This window comes from Lepisosteus platostomus, chromosome 3, assembly GCF_059453375.1.
Source record: "Lepisosteus platostomus isolate fLepPlt1 chromosome 3, fLepPlt1.hap1, whole genome shotgun sequence".
Lineage (NCBI taxonomy): Eukaryota > Metazoa > Chordata > Actinopteri > Semionotiformes > Lepisosteidae > Lepisosteus > Lepisosteus platostomus.
Genome location: NC_142613.1, coordinates 63,111,062 through 63,135,608, shown reverse-complemented (window position 1 = coordinate 63,135,608; position 24,547 = coordinate 63,111,062). Strand labels below are relative to the sequence as shown.

General features: G+C 38.3%; 1 protein-coding gene across 1 annotated transcript in view; it reads right to left on the bottom strand.

Moving 5' to 3' along the window:
• Positions 1–24,116, bottom strand: part of pinx1 (PIN2 (TERF1) interacting telomerase inhibitor 1) — a 50,761-nt gene extending 26,645 nt beyond the window's left edge. The window contains exons 1-6 of the mRNA XM_088626368.1: positions 23,882–24,116; positions 23,302–23,411; positions 22,691–22,783; positions 21,234–21,306; positions 19,533–19,625; positions 8,179–8,261 (exon numbers count right to left, since the gene is read on the bottom strand). Of these exons, the coding sequence (XP_088482494.1) occupies positions 8,179–8,261; positions 19,533–19,625; positions 21,234–21,306; positions 22,691–22,783; positions 23,302–23,411; positions 23,882–23,900 (471 nt within the window). The 5' untranslated portion in view covers positions 23,901–24,116. The remainder of the gene's footprint in view (positions 1–8,178; positions 8,262–19,532; positions 19,626–21,233; positions 21,307–22,690; positions 22,784–23,301; positions 23,412–23,881) is intronic.
• Positions 24,117–24,547: the final 431 nt, after the last annotated feature.

The window sequence follows — 24,547 nt, the reverse complement described above, 5'->3', positions numbered from 1 at the left end:
GCACAAAACCAGTTGTTTTATTGGATTCCACAGAACAGTGGACTTAATTGGCAGCTTACCCAAATTTGTTATATTTGTTGAAAACCTGAAGCAGTTGCCCACACTAGGATTTCCTCCCACCGAGATTACAGAATCAAATAAACTCATCTGACTTTAAGAAGATGGCCATTGACCAATAAGTGTAGTCTACAAAAGAGACAAGGAAATTACTTTTGCTTGAAAATTAGTGCTTCAGTGAGGGACTTTACACAGACAGGATTCCTCAGTGCCTGTATGTACTGATAATGGTTGAGAATGATAAAGAATAAATACACCAACTTTGAAAGTAACTTTGCACTCCAAAACTCATTTTATGTAATCTGACTTATGTAAACTTTAGTAAGGCTGTGAATTCTTATGTAATCAATTTTAGCCTTTATTTATTTATTTTTTACAGTTTTTGTTAACATTCTATGCTCACATCAGGCTTCAAAACACTGAGACCACAGTGTGACAAAAGGAAAGAAATGATCCGTTCTAACACTGTTCGATGGGGGGCTCACCTTGCATCATCCAATATTAGCACTAGGGTCACAATCTAACTAAAGGAATATTATATCATTGGACAGCAACTACGATATTTGTGCACTTTGGTGGAATCTTTTAATGGTAAGCATGTCAGCAAACTAAATTATTTATCAGCATCTACCTTTCAAATGCTATGTTAGGTTTTGTCAGGAAAAGAGACCAGCCTGTGTTGAAATTACAATTAAGAAAAACGATAAACCAAAGAAAAGCACGTATGGCCTTTCTGTCTGAAAAAAAACAGGATTATTTATATACTACACAAATGGAACAGCAAATTAAAAGCGATCCTATGAATGGGATTTGATTTCATTTTGTTTTTGAAAGTAAATGACTCCTCTAAAGTCAATGTGATGTATGATAACCACATACTGTAATTCAGAATTAACTAGCAGAATTTTCATCCCAATTATAGTGAAACTGCACTTGTTCTCTCCTTTATAGCCAGTATTTTGCTCATGCACAAACTAGTAATGAAGTGCTTATATTTGTGTTTATATTTATGCCTTTGATATAAACTAGACATACCTTGCTTCACGGTAGTGTAGGAGATTTTGAACAGAAATTCTACATTTGTTTAACCAAAAAGAAAATAAATTCTACTAAGACCTTCCTACCAAAATAAATTAATGCTCAAATATAAATATCCAAGCCCAAATTTGAAACTATGTCAAGTAAAGAGCATCACTGCTTTCATAAAGCCTTAAATACACAATATTATTCAGAAACACAACACAAACATTTCTTGGAAAATCACTCTATAAATTGGGAAGATTAATCTTTTAAAAGGAACCAAATCTTACTGCCCAGTAATCCAATACAGTTGTCTGAAAAAGGAGTACCATTTTTTTTTTTCAAAACAGCAAGTAATAAAAGAGGCAAGCAAAAAGACTTGCAATCTACCTTTCATGCAAACGGCGGCTTTAAAAAATGACTAAGTTTTCTTGATATATGAATTTGCCACGAAACCATTTATCAACAGGCCTGTTTACTTCTCTGCTTGGGTCCCTCATGTCGAGGGCCATGTCATTCCCCTTTGACTGATTAATTAGCCAATCAGGGGACATTTTTCACGGGGAGGCAGGATGGTTTATTTCAGCTAATGCCGGGTCTCTAACGGCGACACATTAAAGCCAACTCGGCTCTTTCGGCCCGCTGGAGTGGCCGAGGAGAGAGGAAGGGAGATAAATCAAATGCGCTCCCCTCAGCTCCACTGCAGTCCCTAACAAAACCCCCAAGGAGCAGACAGCCAGGGGCAGCGTTCACCACCGATAAGCAGGAGAATAGAAAAGTGCCAAGCGGCTTCATTTAAAAGTGCCTCAGTCTTTGATTTTCAGCTGCTCGTCATTTATCTTGCCTTGAGTAATTGTGTGGTAGGAGAAAACACACCAGCCTCAAAAGCGTGGGCACGGTGATAGATAACATCCAGAGCTACAGATGGATAGCTGGATAGACAGATTATAAGAATTAGACAGGCAGTCATTTCATAATAACGTTAACGTTAGGGAAATATCAGTAGACAATCCCTCTTTTCTCCAGGTCTGAATGAGAAAAGAGGGATTGTCTAGTCTGGATTCAACTGCCCACGGTATTGTGGGCCCTTATATACAATTATTTGCAGTTTATTAAGATGTCTGTACCATACACATAGACTGTTTGCCGTTGACCATGATCCGAGTGAGACTGAAAAAGAATGCATAATGTCATGCACCAACTAGCAGGATCCTATCTGTCAAATTCACAATATCAAGAATCCAAGTACTTACCGTTTCTAAGAGAGTGCAATGGAAAACAATTACACAAACTTGTATTGCTTTGCCAAAGTTAACCACAAAAGCTCGTCACTTACATTAACTATGGTTTTTAGTACAGTAAATGAACGCTTACAGGATCACTAACACTTCTGAGAGTAAAAATGTATCTCACTCCAATTAGAAGAGTTCTATTTGGAATTGCACAGTGTTGCAGTGTGCATACATCATTCCTTGGATACCAAGCTTTTTCATTTTTACACGTTTTGCCCATGCACAGCTAGTAACAACTGTTTCTACCTCCGTATGACTGCATAGGAACCTTTGTTTAATACAAAAAGAGCACAACTGCAGTATCATTATAATTGTGGAAATATTATCACTTTGTGATGGTAAATTGCATATCCATAAAAATGAAAGGGTATAAAACTACATGTACTAAAGACCGTGTGACAATCTTTTGCTGCTGAAAAACTCAATCACTGGTCTGTTTACTAGCCCCTTCTCATATACAGTTCTCAGACAGCTCTTCAGTCAGAAATTAAGTTGCAATCATCAGCTCAGGCATTAGTTTGTGTGCAATCCTCACAATCACTTTATGCCCCAAGACTTAGACATTTTAGTCTTAATTAAAAACTTTTCAGTCACACATCACACATCATTTAATTAATTGTCAAAACATTTGGAATTTTTTGGTTTTGCATCTTAAGTACTCCTTGAAACAAGTGCAATAAGTATTAATACATACTATGCGCACAGGTGCTTGAACACCTGGGCATAAAATAGACACACTTTACACTTAAAGGCTGTACTTTAATTCATCCTCCCAGTACCGTGTTGCCCCATTTTAAATTTTATTTTTTCTTTCATGTGCTATTCAGGGAGAGGCAACATGAGAAATTGCACAAAAGGACCTGAAAAACCTCATGTTTAAACAAACTCTGACAGCTAGGGCTCCTCTCTGAACTGCTGGAGCCAGAGACAAGTTGTTTGGTGGGTAGCGCAAGGGGCCAGCAAATCTCCCTCCGCGGTTATCTGGGAGCGTTTTTGCCAGTGATAAGGCCCCGTCAGGAAGCGCAGCTGGATGGAGGAAGGAAATTTAATGGGGGAGGGGGGGGGGGGCTGATGGGGAGAAAAAAAAATTCCAGGGGTATTTGGGAAGTTCAGCCAGATAGGAGCTGCAGAAAATGACTCCCCCTCTACCCCGGCCGTGCGCACGTACGGCTACAGGCTTTGGAGAGACTACGGAGAAAAACAAAACACCGCGTCCGCAGCGTCCTCCTCCCCCACCCCTGCGCCTTTTCCAATACTTCCAGGCCTGCTTTTCTTGAGCTGCCACAAGCCCTCCCGAGACTCCATTGTCATTCCTGTTCGGTATTTTCTTTTTTTTTTTTTCCATTGGCATTCTGAAAGGCACAATAACGGAACAGAAACGGAGATGTTTCCAGTCTGTGGGCTGCTGTGGAGCTGTGGCCATCGTGGCTTCAGGACTGGGGGCAATATCGGAAGAGCTATTTAAATCCCGTGTCCATTTTGCTGGAAAAATTGAGGTTCAATAAGAATTTTTCCACATTTCCTGTTTAGTTGGTATGAGCTGTTAAAAGTGTTTATGCAGAACTATGAACTTACATCTTCTTATTATTTCACTCAAATTTCTCTCGAATTAATTAAATCATTCATGCTGTGAACAAAAATGTTGTAAATTTTATTATAATACTCAAAAGGGACAATTTAATGAAATGTGTTTGCAAAATGTGTTTACAGGATTTTTTAGTTTCGGCCAGTCAAAATACAGTATTTTGATAATTAGCAGCACTTGCCACAAGAAGAAAGAGTGATTTCATAGTGTTTTGTCCTTTGTTATTTTACTGATTTTTTGTGTTTATTCCTGAAGGCAGCAAAAGCATATATGACACTAAAAAGTAAAAGCCATACATAGTGACACACTTCTGCCGAACAGATAGCACTTAGCACAATTTTCTATGCGTACTGGACAGAGAACAACAAAGGCAAAACCCAGCATATACTGTACTTCAGAAAACAGAGTGAAAGTAGCAATTACACAGGTATGTTTGTGTTTCTATAGTAACAAGTTCAGTTAGTTCCTGTTAATGCTCATCAACAACAGTAAAGTTACCGTCACCTGGGCAAGTGTCTGAAAGTGCTTCTGCCACTTGCTAAGCTGCTGCTAATTTTATGATGTGCAGCTAGTTCAAACACTGGTGAGGTTGTGTTTAAGGCTCTGGGCTTGAAACTGGAAACCATTTATGGTTTTCAATCCCTCAGGTGTGGGTCACTACTGTGTAGTCCTGAAACTTCACTCAGATTGCTCAAGCAAAATACTCACGTCCACAAACCAGGAGTGCAGCGATAAAACGTTTGCATGCTTTGAAGGTGAAATAGGTTTGTGAAAGAAATTCCAGAGTAGTCATGTTATGTACAGCTACTTAAATTACAACACTTTCTAGTGTATATTATTGAGCCTGTAATGATGAACTAAAACAAACTATACTGTATATGTATATTCTGTATGATGGTACAATGCTACTATTAGCTACAGTATCGCCTTACAGAAATCGCTTGTCTTCATGTCAGCTCTCCTACTAACATGTATCACTTCAATTTGTTGAAGTGTAGGATGACGCATAATCAAGAACTGTACTTAAAATGTGACAACGTGTCATGATTTGTGTCAGTGATCCAACATCTAAAAACTCTGAAAGTTAGCAGCGGTAGCTTTCCACTCAAAATTCAATCACACTTTATATAAATCCCAGTCACATTTCAAAATCTCCATAAATCATCTTACTATTTGTATATAGTATAAACTCGGGTGAATAAAAGTATATTTAAGCTGTCAAAAATGGAAGGCACTCTTCTGTAGAACAGATGTTCTATGTATGTGTGTACAGCTGAAGCATAACTTCACAAAGAATTATATTCTCTCATGTTGTGTATTGAATAAATAAAGGCTAAAAATGTTTCAGAAGATTAAATTAAAATGTTCTAGTAAGGCCGAAAAGGAGCACTTAGGAACTTACAGTCCCTTGCAGGAAGAGACTGGTTGCAGTTATTGCAGCTAAAGGTGGTGTAACCAGTTAATGAATCTTAGGGGGTGTTAACTTTTTTTGTCCACACAGGGACATTGGATGTTGGATGAAATAAAAAAAAACATTAACCAAACCTGGTCTTATTTGTTCACTCAGTCTTCTTTTATGTATCACTGGGGCCCACATGAAACATGAAAATATTCAGTGGCGAAAGCATGCAAATAAATTGGTAAATCGTATGTCCTGTAACCAAAACAGTGTGCCATCAACAGCACAAAGTGCAGAAAATGTTAAGTAAAGGAAAGATAAGAAGACTTTGTCTCAAACAAAATTCTACCAGAATTAAAGCAGAATAAATTCAAGCAGAATTAAAGAGCTGATGCTGGACAGCAAGCTTATTTGACTTTTCAATAGGCAATCACAGGTGAGAAGACTTAACACCAACAGCCACTTGCCAACACCACCCATCACAGAGGAACTGAGGAACAAAACAGCAAAAGAGATACTATGGAAAGCTCTCGTGTTTTACAAGGTATTATTTCAACAATTTACACATTCAACCTCACAGAGAAACACTGTAAAAGGGTAAATCCACTTTAAAGACCTTGACATTTTCTGAAAAAAAGCCTATTAGTTTAACCCCCTGGAGAGAGAAGAGGTATTGAGGTTAAAAAGGCAAAAGGGGTGGAATCTCTTTCATGTTCAGTGCACATCTAAGCAATTTAACAATGTATAAACACTATACAATGCCAGCACTGTACTTTTTAAAGCAGTTAAAGATAAAATTGTTTGCTTTAATATTATTCAACTACTGCAGTATAAAGTATCCAAAAACTCTTGTGAAACCTCGAGAAGTGAAAATAGCTCATTATTAATTATACTTAAATCCTAACTGGTATCCTTCTAAATATAATAGGAAGATGAAGATTTAAACTAGGCCATTAAGTAAATCTGTTAAGCTGAAAGCAATTTCACAACATGTGAAAAGACAAAAAAGTATATTACTCTATGAAGGATCTGAACAGTCCCAGGACAAATCTGTACACATCCCAAGATGGGTGAGAGAGCAAATATGAGAAAAGGGATCTGCTTCCTTTGACTGAAGGCCAAGTATTATTGGTAGCAACTTTTAATTCAGGAGAAAAGCAAGATAACAACCTCAAAATGGACATGTAGGTATTGATTTCCTTTATTATTCTAACCTAAATAAATAATATTCTAACCTAAGTGGAAATAACCACAGGATACAATGGTAGGCCAAACTCTTCTAATATTCTCTAGTCGTATGCTCAGTGGCTGAATTCTCATTCATGCTCTTAAAATCAAACCTGTCTTGATAGTTTTTACATTTGGTGTAAGTTTTAAATACATGCAAGCTCTAGAGCAAGTTATAGCGAATAGCCATGGATGTACTTTTAGTGTTAAATTTAGCTGTTAATATTTTTGAGGAAATGAGTCTGCTTTTTGATACTCACTTATGAAGCACTGTGAAGGATTATAGCAGCATATCTTCTTGTCATCATATTTCCTTGTAAAGAATGTGACTTTACAAAACCTCCTTGTTTTACAATTTGCCAAAACAACACACGACAATATTAAAGCTGAAGCAACACTGTCAATAAATAGCGGACTTTTCCTCCAGAAACTAAACGGCATACATTACTTTAGTTCCGATGTTATTCGGCAACAAAAACACATTTCTCACACTTCAGCATACGCTCTATGCAAACTTGAGCCCAATACCAAAAGGATGGGCATCTTCGCGATCAGCTGAATAAGTTCCAGAAACTAGATTACCGATTATTGTCATGCCAGAATCAAGCAAACCATGTTCTCATCCTCTACAGCTCCAATCCTTGTCAATGGCTGGACTCATCGGTGGCTCTACCACTAAAGGCATATGGTTGAACAAGACAATCCAGGAGCTGTCGGTCATGTCACTAGCCGACTGACTGGGATTCTCCAGTAAGTGGCGCACAGATCCCCGCGTTCTCCAAAAGCTATGGTTCTGATTAGTCAGCAAAGATCCTCTTGGCTCCTGGAAACACAGTGACTCCTACAAACTCCAAGGTGCTTGCAGACACACAAGGTTGTTGCCAATGAGGGACGCGAGCCTCTCCCACAATAAGCGTTGAACCAGCTGTGTTGATTATGTAGCCTATAAGTAGACAAGCAGCTCAAATGTTGGCCAGATCAGCAGAGTCTGCCTACTGTACATCTCTTCATTCCCCCCACCCAGGTTTCGAGGCTCACAGCTGTGGACCAAGAAAGTGGATAACATGAAACTGCCTATTTCAAATTGTTAGGTTTAACAAAAAAATCACTGGTAATTCTAAATTTTCTACAATTCTAAAAAAAAGATCACGTCACAAGGCAGGTCATGCGCAGGTCGTGTAACCACTATTTGTCTTGAGCTAAAAAAAAAAATCAATCTGCTTCAACTTGATGGTCAAAGGATCCCAGCTAAAAGCAGAGCAACAGTCTTCTGATTGTGTATAAGGCCAGTTATAATCAATTTGTTAAACTAAAATTAGGACTGGGGTGCCACATGTTCCACTGTCTGTTCTTGCATCTATTCAGCCAGTGTAGATTTAAAACAAGTGAGAGAAGAACAACATGCTTAACTTATACTTGAAAAATAAATCTGTAAGTTACCCATAGGAAATATTAGGCTGCAAATAACATCCAAGTTATTAACACCTGCTAATTCTTTGATCATCACAGGGGAGCTGGAAACCAAAACACAAAGACAGTAGGAAAGCTCTCCGCCGATTGCATGCAGAGATGAAGACAGACTATGAAAAACTGTTTACCTCTTCCTGCTCTTTAGACTTCTTTATCCGCTTCCCAAAGATGCAGGCTAGGTCACTCTCACTGCGACTAGACAGGTCCTTTCCTGCAAAACAAAAATTGAGCAGAACATTTAAGGCAGCAACTTGCACAATTCCTGCGAGTCTGAACCTCAACAAATGTGCGTGCTTGGGCAATATGAGGCGTTCTTTTATAATAATTAAAAGGCGGTTCATCATCCACACTTTTCAGAACACTTATCCAAGTTCTGCTAGCTCTACCAAGTGGATGGAGTTATAGAACAGTTTCTGTGTTTGTCAAGCAGAACTGCTTACACAAGATTAGCAGTTTTAGGTAAAGAAGATGGCATAACTGTGGATATCATCGAAAGATGTAAAATTAATAAGAGATTTTGGCTCGCTCACACCGATTACTGCTAGAATATCACAGTCCTATTCTGAGACAGGAAAAAGTATTCTGCAGTAACATGATATTATGTTAATAGCATTTGCACCAATTAACTTTTAGCAAAAACGGTTGTTGGATCAGCCCAATAAGGATTTCTTGGCCTTGACTGTCAGAGCACTTGGATGATTATATGGATAAAAGGGATCCTGTATCCCTATTTAAGACATTCAAGATAGAACTATACTATGAAACAAAAAAAAGGTAAAAAGCATTTCTACATGTCTTCACTCTATTTATAAAAACATTTATTAGCCTAGACAGTTCAATGTGTCTTTGCAATAATATGGTGCAGTCTGTACCATTCATTCTAGGAATGGCTGCACACATTGAGGAATTAGGATACAAGAACTGCACATTAGGGGAAAGGCACTCAGCATGTTACAGAATAAACCACAGAGGGATCCTTAGCAAAATGCCCACTGTACATGCACAAGGTTTTAAAACTGTTCAATGTTAAATTGGGTGGCATGGTGGTACATTGGGTTGTACTACTGCCTCACAGCCCTGGGACCCTAGATTCAATTCAAGACCTGAGGTGTCATTTGCATGAAATGTCTATGTTCTCCCCATGTTTGGGTGGGTTTCGTTTAGGTGCTCCAGTTTCCTCCCACAGTGCAAAGACATACTGTTGGGTTCACTGGCGTCTGAGAAAAATGGCCCTGCTGTGAGTGTGTGTGTGAGAATGAGGGTGACCTGCAATGGGCTGGCATTCTGGCCGTGAAGTATTCTGCTAGTCAGGACTGGCACCTGCTCCCCCATGACCCAGAATTGGATTAGGGGGAATTGGTCCACTTCTCAGATGGATGTCTGAAGAATGAAAGTGTTATAGTTGTCCTTGTCAATTACTTTATAAACGCTGCAAATAACATTTATTCAGAACAAATTAAAAACAACAGTAAAACTTTCGTTTACTGACTATAAAAACATGGTGATTAGGCCATGTCGAACAAAGGCAATGAAGCAAGAGCTAAAACTACTTTGTACTCTTCAAAGTCAAGTCAAAAGCATTTGTGATTAAACCAAATAAATTGTAATTTAGGATACAACGTAAAAAATAACTCCCCAAATCCACCACGTCTTAGCTACTGTTTTCTAGTCATTTGTTCCCCTCCAGTAGCATACAACAGCCATGTCTAAACCCACATGCATGAACACCAGCTGTATCCTCTTTTCCTGAGTAATTTCACAAAACATTCTCTCTCAAAGCCTTTCTTCATAGCAAACACAGTTGTTGACCAATTAGCCTTGTCAGATCAATCTGGATATAGCTCAACTACAAATGGAGATCTATGTCTGGTGTTGCACAAATCAGACTTATATTTGAGAACAAGTTCATCGCATTGGCAATAATTATGGCCTAGAAGAACAAAATTAATCTGGTGTACTGTAATTTCAGCAGTAACATTTTGCAAAACGAGTAATATATTGGACCATGCTCAAAAGAGAACAAAATAATAAAAAACAAAAAATGAAAGACTGAGATTAATATTAGTGAGAGGGAGTTTGATTTTTTAAAAAAAGCTAACCATAAATGACCAGTGTGATTCTGCTCTAATATATCCCTTGAAAAAGTTGACCTAACCTGCATGCAAGTCCCACATAATACAATGGATATCAAAAGTACCTACCCCCTTTTTATAATTTAATGTCTTACAATATTGAGACATAATGGGGCAATTCAATTCCTACAGCAAGACAACTTATAGGAGTATTTACCAAAGGCTGTAGATATTCACAAAAAAAGAAATTAATGGACCGATCAAAATGTTTATAGTTAATAATAAATCTATATATGCTCAAGATCATTATGCTCTGAACATTCTGTTTCACACAAAAGACAGATGAACTGATAGTTATACCACCAGATAAAATACCTACACATCTTGAGTTAGTCTTCCATGCATAAAGCATTGCGACATGCTTAGATGCATCTGAAATGGATTTGAACCCGAGTGGATTTAGCTCGGATAGTGCGAGGGACACAATCAAGTCATACAATGACATTCTTCATTGTATTCTTCAAACATTCTTTGTGTTCCGACAGCGACACGGACAGTATCTCAGCCGTGTGTGCCACGGAAGAAAAGAGCTTGGAGCAGCAAAAGTCAAGGCAATTCCTGATTCCGTTCTAGGTTCTGCAACTGAAAATATGACATTTTGTGGCTGGGGGGTTAAAATCGATTTCTACTGCACCCTGGTCAGTCATACAATTTCTCAAGAAAGTAAACACTGGGAGCTCTGCTCCTTTGACTTAAGTCGTTCAAGTATACTCAAGCGCCAAGACTTACTTGAAAATCTATAAAGATCTCATGTTTCAGATGAGACGCCTATCGCAGCAACATCTTTCTTCCTTCATCAGGACATTAAATGGTTAGCATGCTTAGAATAAGTGAGCCCACGTGTATTCATGGAAAAATGAGAATCCTTAGTGGTAGGCATCAGAGACCAAAATCCAGCAAATAATGACTTGTAAATGAAGGAAAAATTCATAGTAGCTGTTACGTGAACATTGAAAATGCAGTAAAAGAAATAGACATTAAATCCTTTTACATTTTAACAGGGTAAATGACTTTATCCACAAAAAATACTGAAGTGTATATACACAATACACAATAGCTATACGTAACTTTTAGAGTATTTTACAAACAGTATAATTACTAAGCTAGTCAGGTTTGCATATAACATCAAAATAATAGTATTAGTATTTAAGTAACAAATTAAATTAAATTCTAGAAAATTTTACAATTTTAAGACTAGGACATGCAATGTAAACACGTGCAGAGCAAAGACAACTAAAAAAAAACACTGAGCCTGAAGAGACTATTTACGGAAAAAGACATACGTGTTTATGTTAACACATCATCTACATCTTCTAGACAATGCTGGTAAGCAATACAAAAAGGCAAATACATTAAGATATATTTAAAAGTTGAGAATTTGAATCAAGGGATGTTAAAATTGTACAATTCAATAATAAAACCTCATTTACAACAGCGTGTACAGTTTTGATAACCATGTTACATGAAAATATTGCTGTGATATTGCCGATCTGTAATCTGGGGAAAATATTCCTCTGAAGAGTGAATGGGACAAAATCAAAACAAAGGTATAATAGCAAAGCGCAAAAGCCTGAAAATAAACACCTGAACAGTTATAACAGCTTGTCACGCCCTCTGGAAGAGCCGCCTGCCAAAGGTGACAACCACACACAATGATTTGTTTTTCCGACCGGATCATCCCACTCCATTCCCTCAAGCCATCCCGCTATGAGCATTTTTTGCAATGGGAGCGGATCTTAAGCCTGTCACCTTGCATTCCAAACTCTTCAGCATTTATATTCCCTTTATTCATCCGAGACCAAATTTGTTTTCAAGATTTACTGCTGAATAGCTGACACCTGACCACTGAAGTGCCAAAATCCAGGAGTTCAATGCTGCTGTGGTGCTCCACTGACTGCCTAAACACATCGGTCATATCAGGAGATCCCGAATGTTATCACTTCTGTTTCATTGAGGAGGATATGGCTACTGAGTCCACCTTCTGCATCCTAGAAAAAAACACATTAAAGTCTAAAGTGGACACAGCTAATCAGACTGGAGACAAAAGGAACTTTAACCCCAAACTACCTTCCTGATTTGCAGGTCATATGACGTCCCAGTGGACTGCATTATCAAGGTCTCAACCGAAGAAAATATTTCATTATATTTGTCAACCCGAGGTAAAAATGCTTTTCATGAACTGCAGCTGGTAATATTTCAACTATCGATGGCCTAGCAGAAAACTCAAGGATCTCGATTTGAACTCTTTGCAAATAAGAGCTTAAGTACAGTATTCCAAAATGCTCTTTTTGGAGAGATCAACAGACATTAAATGGAAGCATGCATCTTAAACCTAGGAAACAAAAGAAGAGTTGTATAAATGCTAATGAAAATATCCCTATGGCTGAACCATATTTTTTCAGGTTTAAATGTAATTACCTCAGCTCTGAATTGCCATGTATATTTTAGTGAATACTCTGCTTAGGAACACTGAGCCAAGTACAAGCATAGCCCTATTAATAACAGAATAAGGCAGACTTAATTAACACCAAACCACACATCATCGCATATGGGAAACGCTCCCAGTTCTTGCCATAGAGATTTATCACGAAGCTTTGGCTCTGTAGCCAACAAATATACAGCCAGAAAAAGGCTGCATCAATCAAAAAAATGGTAATGGCTTTCCATAACCAACTTTACATCAAAAGATCCAAGTGTGAAGGGTAATGAATGAGAGGGCAATTAAAAGCAGGTTACTGGTTTACACAGTAGGTATGCCGAGAATGTCGAGACATTGATGCCTTTCCCAGACGGGCCAAAGGATAGCCATCAATCGTGGTTACCCAGAGTACAGCTACTGGCAGCTTATGGTCATCAATTAAGGACAAAACAAAACTGCTCTCTAGTCAGGATTCTGAGCCCAGGTACTGCACCAACTATGACTGCTATCCCCCGGAGACAGCACCTGCTCTCTTCCATTTCTGTGCTTGATCTCGATGCATCCTCAAGAGGCCTATTGACAGTTTCATTTTATCTATCCTTTATTTGTTTCTGAAGGGAGCGAGTGTAAGCGTTTCATTTGGCAATCGCTTAATAAACTTATCTTGCTTTAACTTCTTCAAAGGTTGTCCATTGATAGTATTGATGAACACTTAAAAGCCAAGTGTTGAACAAGGAATAAAGATAGAAAAGTCTGGAAGAATTTCAAGCAAATTGGGGCACTGCTCAGAGAATTGCTCACGTCTTTTCCCTGTCCTGTGATAACAATTGCAAGTCCTTAAGACCTGACAGTACCAGTGACAGTAAAGGAGTACAACCTTTACTCAGAAACAAGGTGGTCACTTAATTCTACAGTGTTGCAAAAAATACTAACTAGCAAATGTCATACTTCAAAGGTGTCAACCACTCAATATAGAGTTGCTTCATTTGAAAACAGAAGTGTTTCTGAGTAATCAGTTCAAGAACATGAGATACTAAATAATAGCAAATTGCAATCTGTGGTGTTTTCTTAATTTCCTGCAGGTAATACGAAGGATGTACAGTGGAATACTTGTGATACCCGAGTCTGATTTAATGGGTACCAAAGTTTTCAACTCAAAAATACACCAAAGGCCAACAATTCATTCCCCAAAACCCAGAGTTAATTTTAAGAACAAAAAGCCCACAAATGAGAATAGGCCATTCAGTTCATCTTGCTTATTTGGTTTTTAGTAGCTATGTGATCCAGGGATCTCATCCAGCCATGTTGAAAAAGGCAATGATATCAGCTTTGACTACACTGCTGGGTAGCTTGCTCCAGAAGGCATTTTAAAGGCATCTAAGCCAAAATATGCAAATGCTGAACAGCATGTGTCTAGGCTGCCAAGCAACCCATGGTAGCCAGTGGAGACCCACACCGATCTCGAACACACAGACTCCCCAGGGGCCGAGCACGGGGCTCAGGTTATCGTTTGACTGCAGGGCCGACTCGGTTCAAGCTAGCCAAGACTTTGTGAAGTGCCTCAGGATGCGGCACCAACCTCAGCTGTCAGTTCTGACAGTTTGATAACTGGTTGTCCTGTAAAAGTGCCAATTTCCACTCTTTAAGCGGCAACGTCCCCTGTCAGTTCCATCAGGTGCTGGAACTCTGTCAGAACCTGGCACGACATACACATGCCAAAAAACACATACAAGCTGAATTGGCAGAATAAAAGGCAAATATTCCTGTTCTACTGGTCTTTCAGCTTTAATAACTTACTGAGAAACCTGCCATCTGATTAAAGTGTATAGCAACTGTCCCACTTTATCCTATCCAAATCACTGTAGCACTTATTTTCAGGTTCAACACTGATGTATCTGGACCAGATACAAGTGTTTAACAGAAGCTGAGTGCCATGGGACCAAAGTGGTTCAACCAGAAAGGGCGCTCCCTCAGAGCAGAGGGCGAGCCCCATCCTACAAGTCCATCCGTGTTGTGTAAGGCTCTGTGGGGTTCTCACACGTATGCATTTCGGAGGGGGGTGTGCGTGTAGGCTGGGCTTACTCACCCCATACGAGTACCAGAACTGCACATGGTAAAGAACTGGCAATTCCACTTTTAAAGGGTGTGAAAACAACACCAACAAAAAACGAATCTTGATTTTAATCATTTAAAATCCTCATCTAGGCTACAAAACTGCTGCAAAATGCAAACAAGGGTTTTGAAAAGAGCAAATAAAGGATGCTTCAAAACAAATACCATTATGCTTCCCTGTTATTTCAGTAATACACTTATGATGTTTGTTTCCACAAGTAGCACCTGACAGCTTGTTCTACAGTAAGTTTTACATTTACCTCACTATATTAAAGATATAAATCCACAGTCAGTGTCCTCTGTCTCTCTAGTGTGCCCACTGACCCCTTTCTGAAAAGGACATTAAAAATACAACACTTTGGATCCTTACTAGATCTGTAGTAATAATAATGAACCAAAGCAATGGATATTTTGTTTTAAGTTGTTGTTCATGTTGCACATGAATCACATAAATTAAAACAATTTCAATATTTAATTAAGAGCTCAGAACTTCAAGTCAAGATGTATTACTCTCATGTTTAATTCCTTGCAGAACACTATGAAACATTGCTGACTTTAATGACAGCACAAGACACACAGTTCATTAAAAATAATTTTAAAAAATATAACCTTTACATAAGTTCTCAGTTGTACTACTAAGAAAATATCCTAATGTTTGTGAATTCCCCAGGATGGTCTGTAAAATGTTTAGACCTAATTAAATCTCAATAACGGATACAAATAACCCGACTAAATGCTTAATGAAACATTTAGACAACAGTAGTTATGTCCAACAGTAAATGCCCTGGTGTAAAAAATGTGAACAATAAAAATCAGAACTGGTGGCACCTTCTTCAGCAGCAAATTACTTCAGCTATATGTTTCCAATCTCTGTTTATCAATCTCTTGCATCAGCTTTTGGGAATTCTGTCCCACTGTTCCTTACAGAACTGCTTTAAGTGTGACACAGTACACAGTGTGAGGGTTTACTTGCAACAGCTTACTGCAGGTCCTGTCATTCGATTTCGATGCTGTTGAAGTCCAAGTCAAATTCCGGACAATTTAAAATACTCATTTTCTTCTTCTTTGGACTGTTTAAGATCTGCTTATACATTGGGAATCATTGTCTTGCATGACACACTTTCAGCTCAGCTTCAGCTGACAAACGGGTGGCCTTGTATTATCCTCCAGAATTTACAGATACAGCAACTAATTCACAGATCTGTCAATGATGGCAGGCAGTCCAGACCCTGAGGCAACAAAGCAGCCCCAAAACACTAAACTTAACTGCTCACTCAGTTCATGGTCTTTGGTTTGAAGGCAGCGTTTGTCTTACGACACAAAACGTTTGGTCATGAATCGTCTGTCCAGAAAGCATTCTTCCAATAATCCTATGCATCATCTAGGCCCTCTTCGGTGATCTTGAGACAGGCAGTAATGCTCTTCCTGACTATTCTCCCATGACAACCATTCTCAATCAGTCTTTTCCAAATGGTTCTCCGACATTAGCTGCAATGAGAGAGGTCTGCAGATCCTTAGATTTTGCACAAATATTCAGTGGATCATCAGATGATCATGTGGATGATTTTCCAAGCTGCTCCTACATAGACCTTAGCAGGACAAAAGGCCATGGGTAGAGTCACCGCGGTCTTGAATGCTGCGCATTCGCAGACTCTTTGCCACTGAAAGGATGGAGTCAGAAATGTTTAGAAATGGTTTTGCATTTACCAGCACTTTCCAGACTGCCGAGCATTGGCTATTCTTCATGAGGTCCTGGGAAATCCTTCTTGATCATGGCAGGATGCGTTTCCACAGTCCTGCATATAGGACAGCTCTGCCCAAACTCACTTCTTCTTTGCTTGTTACACATTTCACTATCTGATTCTAACCACACTCTTAACTGTGATAAGACAATAAGGGGTTCGCTATTATTTTGCATTTGCTTTAAATTATTATTTTTCTACTTCATACACAACAGCATCCAAAGAAACACTGAACTGGTAAATATAAGATGTTATATTTAAAAAGACCAGTTTTACTTAAGGATATAATGAGAAAGGAATGGTAAATCCCATTATTATACTGTAGTATCACTTTCTCTGCTCTATATGAATTTGTTCCAGGTAAATTGTTTTACATCACAGATACTACTTCAAACTATCACTAAGCTTTCCGAGCAATACTGCAACACACTGGAATTTCAAAGTGCAGCAAGCATCAATATTTCCAAACTTTCACGGGCAACAACAAAAAAGGACTGTACAATAACCCTTACACAGACTTATCTTGATAATGCATCTGAATCCATCAGAAAATCAGTACAATCCAGACAAGTCAACACAATTTACTAAGTACTGTAAATGCACTAGCCAGCTGGTAGAGCAGGAAAAAGGAAATGCTGCTGTGAAATGCAGTTTGTCCCAGGTGATAAGTAGAACCTCTCATTTAACCTCTTCTCTAATTAGCAACTAGTGGGAAACAATTTTAGCCACTGAAGTATTTTGTAGATTCCTCCTGGAAACCAAAGTTTAAGCTTATTGTCTTTGTTCTTCTTTTTCCTTATCAGCAAACACTTGTACACCAGCAGAACAGTTATTATAACCTTTGCAATTGGTAAGCAGTGCAAAGGCAGATGAGATAGACCTACGGCATCATTAATGGTAGAACTTAAAAATAATTTAAATATACACCAGATGCATATTTTTAAGTGACATGAAAGGCCTCGATACCATGATTTAATCTCACACTTGGTGAGATGAACGACCCGATACAGTTCCAAAAGCATGCACACCAGGCTTTTGATCTGTATGCATGTAATATTCACCATCTCAAGAAATCACTGCTCAGCCACATGTAAACAATGTTAACAACCTGTTCGTCTGAAGTGATTTTTTAGAACTTTTATCCTTACGATTTAAATCCACTGGGAGATGTCAAAGGAGTGTTAGTAGGCCTGCGCGATATCCTGTTCATCAGAGCTGAGCTGTTTCTGACATAATACCAAGCCTGTCCATGGCCACGACCTACTCTGTAACAGACAGAATGTGGTTTTAGTGTCATTTCAAAGTGTCTGCGTGAGATAAGAAATTATTTTGTCAGAACCGTGTCAAGGCTGGAGCAATATATTGATTATTTGTTCCATGTATTATATCATTGTGACCACTATGGATAGTCAAGATGATTTTTCAACGCATAACAGGCAATGTATAACCCAATCACAGTGGTTTTGAGAGAATGACTGCACTGAGAAACATGCATTCAAACCACAGTGGGGCAGCATCCTTTTATAATCAACATATACTAAGAGGTCTATGTACAGAGCTTTCTTCCAGAAACGGAACAGAAAGTGAACCAGTCACCTTCGCCCCCTCACACTCATGAGCCACAGGATTTAAACTCACTTTCTGTGCTATTAAACAGCACCAGTGTATAAAAAGTGTTATGGCATTCCAACCCATTTGCTCTTGGTAGCATTCTGATTCAGTAGATTGCATACCAAACTTCAGGGGCTGGCTTAAAACCCATGTAAAACTGTTGGTCTTTGTCTTAACAAAACCAGTTGTGTCTAACTGGCAATAAAAATTATACATCACTGGATGACAACATCAGCAAGTTCAAAATTAAGTTATATTAGCAAGAGTGAGCTCAATCTGTCCTTGATGATAAATTCTAACATGTATGACTTCTCATCTCTCATCTCCTACAGGATTTAAATAATAACATAATATCGGCGTGATAGGAGCACTACTCTTAAAGAGGCTACCTGTACCAAGATCGCACTTAATTAACTTTTAATTTAAAAAAATAAGTGCACACCAGCTGGGACGAATGACTAATTAGTTGTTCCCCCAGCCATAAAAAAGGCTGTTCCAGTTAAAATGACCGCTGTGATGGCACACTGATATAATACAGCTATGACCCAGGTCCGCGGGTCATAGAGCTCACTGCTGAGGAACAAGAGGCTGGCACGACCAGTGAAGCAAGCAGCTGTCTGTCAACAAGAAGAAGTGGCGCTGCTCAACACATTTAATGCACTGGAATGCACGTGGCACACCCAGGTGCTTTACGAAGGAGGCAAAGACGCTCATGCTGAACACATCTATTCACATAACTCCATTACAGCCGCACAGCTACACAAAACTATCACATTCAGCACTTGCTCCCACCAGCACAAAAAACAGTTTTTAAGACTTAAATTATACGAATTGTATATGCTGTTTATACATTTATACATAGAGATAAGCACTGCAGCTTTGCACAGTTACTTTACAAAGGTAATCCAAAGTTCTACACAGCAAGGGAAGAAAGAAGCATTCCCCATAACACGAATGGCTAACAACTGAATAAGTGAAATCTGGAAGTACCACATCCAGCTTAGAAACACCAAATGCATATTTCATGACAGATTTCAGGAAGAGAACTGCAAAGATTGATGTCCAAAGCTGTTGTAAGAAGGCCACTAACTCACACTTTTACAATCCAGCAGCTTTTTGCTTCATACGGGATCATTGTTTTTCTTCCTCCGTTTCTTTGCACAGCTGCAGAATCTATTAGCTTACTGTGACAGAGTTCTGTTTAACAAAGATTAAGTCAGGCAGCACACAGTCAGGCAACAGAAAACCACTGAATGCCGTGTAGTCTAGAGATGTATAAATTCATTCATTAAAACCTTCATCAAATGTTTTATCAATGTTTCTCCTGAATCAGAATCTCAGTTTTCAGAGATTACCTGTATGGTGTTGGAGGCCCAGTTAGGGAGAATTTGGGACAGTGAAGGTGGTGTCAGGGAGACTTCTGCCAAAACCATTTAAGCATGATCTATTTATCAAAGAATTCTTACCTTTTGTGAATTTCATGTAGTGAACCCGCTTTTTTGAAGTCTTGGACTTCTCTTCCAAGCTGAAGCTCTGCTTCTGTTCAGAGTCTGTAGATCCTAAAACGCATCAATTGCGAGAAAGTAAATCACCAACCACATTCAAATCATTCGGCATGGGATCCACTTTAAGCATGCCAGAAATTAAAGTCTTTCCGTCAGATCATTTAAAATCAAGCAACACAAAAATATTTTTAAATAAAGCAAAACATATGGCAAAGCTTGCACCAACAAGTATTAGATAGCTTTGGAGCTATTGCACAATTCTAATGCTGTGAGAAAAAAAGTGACTAAGAAAAAGTCATCATGCTATTAAATGTAAACTTAACACAGATAATCAACATAAATTACACAGATCATGCAAATCTGAAAACACATCTCCAACACATTATCAGAAATTAAGAAAAAAAAGGGACAGGTGTAAAGAAAGTGTAATACAATAAAACTGAACACCAGCTCCGTTTCCACAGAGCTGGGACTATATTCAGAACACTGAGCTTATAAGAAAGGGTAGTAAAGTTCACCAGGGTGTCACAGTTATTCTAACAAGCCTAAGTCAAGCTCAGTCCCCACTGAACATCTACATACTGGCTGCAATTATGTCTAGACATATGGTTATGCACAAACATTTTCTAATCCTCGTCCGAAATATACAGTATTACTGTTGAACTTCCACAATTTCTGCACAGAAACTGCCTGCATCTATATTTGAATTTCCATCTGGAAAAACAGAAAAACATTTTAACAGGAAGCAAGAAAATCAAAGGTGCTTCCTTGTTAAAAACCTGAGAACCTTGTTCAAAGAGAGTTGTACTACATTTTCAAGACTTTTCTCACTTACAATTTGTATCAAGAAAAAGTTTAACAATTAAGTTTCTGCCAAACGAGAGAAGTGTGATTTATTTGCGTTTTTGGATAGAAGCAAATCCAGTTACAGAACACTCTTCCTAGATCCAAAAAGATATTTTCTTAAAATAGGACTGTTGTTTTCTTCTAATCTGTATCCATCATTTTTAGTTGGGATGTGTAAATTCATGTGTCAATTATCAGTGTTTATTTAGAAAGACGTCGTTATAGATACAATCTTTTCTGGTTCTATTTACATTTTATATTTACGGGTCCACATAATAATAATTTACGAAACCTATTAAACATCTATTTTTTTCTTACCTATATTGAAAGCAATTACGTTCTCTTTTAAAAATCTATTTTCATACAATTCAGGCCCCATGAATGCAACTGAGCTGGATTTTTGATAACACAACTGTTCCCTTTACATTTTACACATATCAGCATTACAGGAAACCCTTACAAGTTTGATTAAAAGATTTTAACTATCACCCTGAAAGCATGCCAAATATTATTTCAGTGGATAATACCCAAACACTGGATTACTTCCATATGCTAGGAAAACTGATAACTGAAAAAGTCACTAAATACAGCTCATAATCTTATCTTGACCAAGAATCTCTTGGCATTTAACACTTATTTTTCTTCTGCCTCAGCTGGTTTTTGTCTGCGACACAGACTTTCAGAGACCTGTACCCCTTGACCTTGCTTCAGTAATGTTGCAGTAGCACCACTCAGTGGCCTGCATATAAAACTACACCAACCCAACTGCAGGATTCATGGTTTGGAAAGTAGCCAGTACACGTCAAGAAGGGTTACCGTTTTGGGCATGGCAGGTGTTCAGGTCAGCAAGAAGCTTATTAAAATCATCCTGATGGGCAATCCAGTTATCCTGCAAGCAAAGATTACAAATAAGTAATGTTACTAATAACACAGCAACAGATGTGAGCACTTGCAATTAAAAAAAATGGCCGACTTGAATGCAGATGTGAGAAAAAACATAAAATATTACATATATCTAATTACAACAGAGCAATCCATAACAATGTATAACAGACATAAAATACAGGTCTACTGATTTTTAGCTTGTGATCATTGGGACATTGCATACCTATCAAATAATTGGAATGCATAAAAACAGGAAAGCTGGAAGCCCAAAGTCACGAATACAGTATGTCTTTGCATTCTTTAACTGACAGTTGTTTCCTCTCTATACTTATCTAACAGGCTTTGGTACCATCTTAACAATAGCAGCTGGATGTCTTTTACTTAGAAAGCTGTAAAACTAAGGATGGCGCATGTGCTGACTGATAAATGGACGTAAAGTGCCTGTTTGTTAAATATCTTGATGTCTCCAAGTGAATCTTTGCGATCACAGCAACATTTACAGCGAGTCTAAGAACAGTTATTCATTGTGATCCCTGCAAGTTTAACATCTTTGCTACCTGCAGGCACGGATGAGGAATTTGTCCTACGAGTGTAAAAGTGTACAGATTTATCCTACCAAAACTAGAAAACCTGCTCAACCAAGAAGAGGAGCGTTACTTTATTAATCACAAAAATAACCGTCTGAACCACTTCTTAGATTTGGTTAAGATCAGTCTTAAAAAAATTACAATAATTAAAACTAATTACGTTCAAAGACATAAGCATGCTTAATATACCCGGCTGAATACAGTTGTCAATGTACACAGGGGTTACATTCCTTAACCTGCTACGCAACCTGAATTCTGAACAAGACACATTTTCATATTTTCACAGTGCATTGTACATAAAGAATTCTCAAAACGTATTGAGCCTGTTTATTCAACGTGTTTAATTCTGTATACAAAATGATATTATCCACTACATACAAAAATCGCATAAAAAATAGCCACAAACATATACTTAATTGCCGTATTTTATAGGGGGTTGACAGTGTGGATGACAGTGTGCGTAGCAATATTGGCTTTATTGTATCTTTAACTTTCCTGTGTAATGCAGAAATAACCTTCTTTCATAAAACCTTTAGGGGATTATGAAATCTGCACAAAACCACCATTTATTTAAATAAATTCCAGATTAATGATCTTAGAAACAAGTTAATTCTTATAATCAAACTCAATCACTATGTCTGCCCTGTGGCTGGCATGTCCTCAGGGTAAATGATTGCAGAGACACTGGGCTCCAGTGAAGGTAGACCTAACTCAGTGGAATTTCAGAGCTATTCCACAGTGAGCTTTAGAATCCTCTGATATACTGTTCCTAGACTGTCGACTGTTGACACCGCAGCCTACCTCGTAGCTGGCAGAGGAGCCCAGTCCCAGACTGTTATTCTTCACTTTCACCTTGACGTGCTCTGTGGCCCCCTGCTCGCATCTTCCCAGCCCCTGAGGAAAATCACACACAGAACAATCACTGACTCCCTGCAATCAATCAGCATTTCATCGGGAATAGACGAGACACAGAAATTGTTGATAAATATTTCTTGAGACACGACTGACAAACACTGTTTAGTTGTTTATTAATGCACAAGTAACAATTCCACAAAATTCCAACGTTAATCTCCAACATGGGATTATTGAAGTTCCTTACAGAACTATCAGCCAGAGATGAGATGTTAATCCTGGCTAAACTCCACTCTATACTTTCACAGTCTGGCCTTCCTAAAGCTCACCCTGAACTAAACTGATGTAGCTATTTCTCCCTTCCCTACCTGTTCTGCTACAGGGGCTGCTGGAACTTAATTGTGATTGAACCAGGTGGGTAATGCACTTCAGTGGTTGATCAAGTTGGTTCCCACCTATATATCCTTGAGAATGAAAAGGCGCTAAATAATTATATTTACTATTATTATGTAATCCTTTAATGGCGATACAAACAAGGTTCGACGGTTCTCGCTCACTACCTTTCCCTTCGACCAGCCCATTTTCTCCAGCATCTTCTGTCCGAACTTGGACTCATCATTACTCCAAGCGCTGTTCCTTGGATCCACAGACCACTTTTGCTTCCTGCGTGCTAAAAGAGAAGGAGAAAGGCCAAATGTCAAGGTCGTCTTGTCCAAATGCAACAATTCGATTTCCTATGAAATGGAACATTGCTGCAAGGTGCAGCGAGAAATCCGGCGATAATGTTTCCTCAGAACAAAAACGAAAAACTACAAGCAGTTAAGACCCACTAGGAAAGCATTTTTATTAATATATACGTTGCAAAAACTACATTATGTAAACTATTCATTTTCTCCAACAGGATGACACAGTCGTGCTACATACACTTAATAAGCAATACTTCGAGAGGTGCCGCATTATAAAGACAACTCATCACCAAAGCCGTGTCGTTTCACAGCTCAAACGACCTAATCTACCTATATATATATATTACGTTATGGTCACGAAAGTAAAGTGTACAGGATCTAAAATTTCCTGTCAACCACATGTCAGCATAGATGTGAAACAACATTATAACTTCACACATGTGGCAAAACTCACGTTCTGCAAGCATCGCCATCTTCGGGGCTTCTATCACATGGAAACACTCTGACCTTCCTGCGTCTGTCTAAATATGTGCCCGTCGCGTTTCAGCACTTAACATTAAAATAAACGTTCAAAACAACGTATGACAAAAATATGAACTTTCCGTGTATTTTATTGGATTATTTGTACATTTATCAATATGTCTTGCTTTGTCTCGCATGGAAAATAACTTCCTCTAACTTGGTCATTCCTATACAATGTCCTGTATCGGGGAAATTCAGACAATCAAGGAAATTACGTTCTGGTAGTGAACGGTAACTATGGTAATAGCAATTGTAAATTGTAAATAATAAAAATGGTAACTTTAATAACTATCAAAATACCAACTGAGCATGTCAAATATAGTCTAAACTCAGACAAATAAAATGCAAATTATGTTTGAGATTGTTCTGTTACGGCAATAGAGAAAGTGCCTATATACAGAAGTGAATTCTGGGAAAGTGAGTGCTGGAGCTCGATATACTGTAGTCTGCTCTGCAGAATTACAGAGTGCTGTGGATAAAGTTGATGGTGAGTTTTCTTTCAATAAAGTTGAATATATTCATTTTAAAGAGACTCTTGTACAGTAGTTGTCCTCAGTATACAACGAGTATTATTTTCTGAACTATTAGAGAACTATTT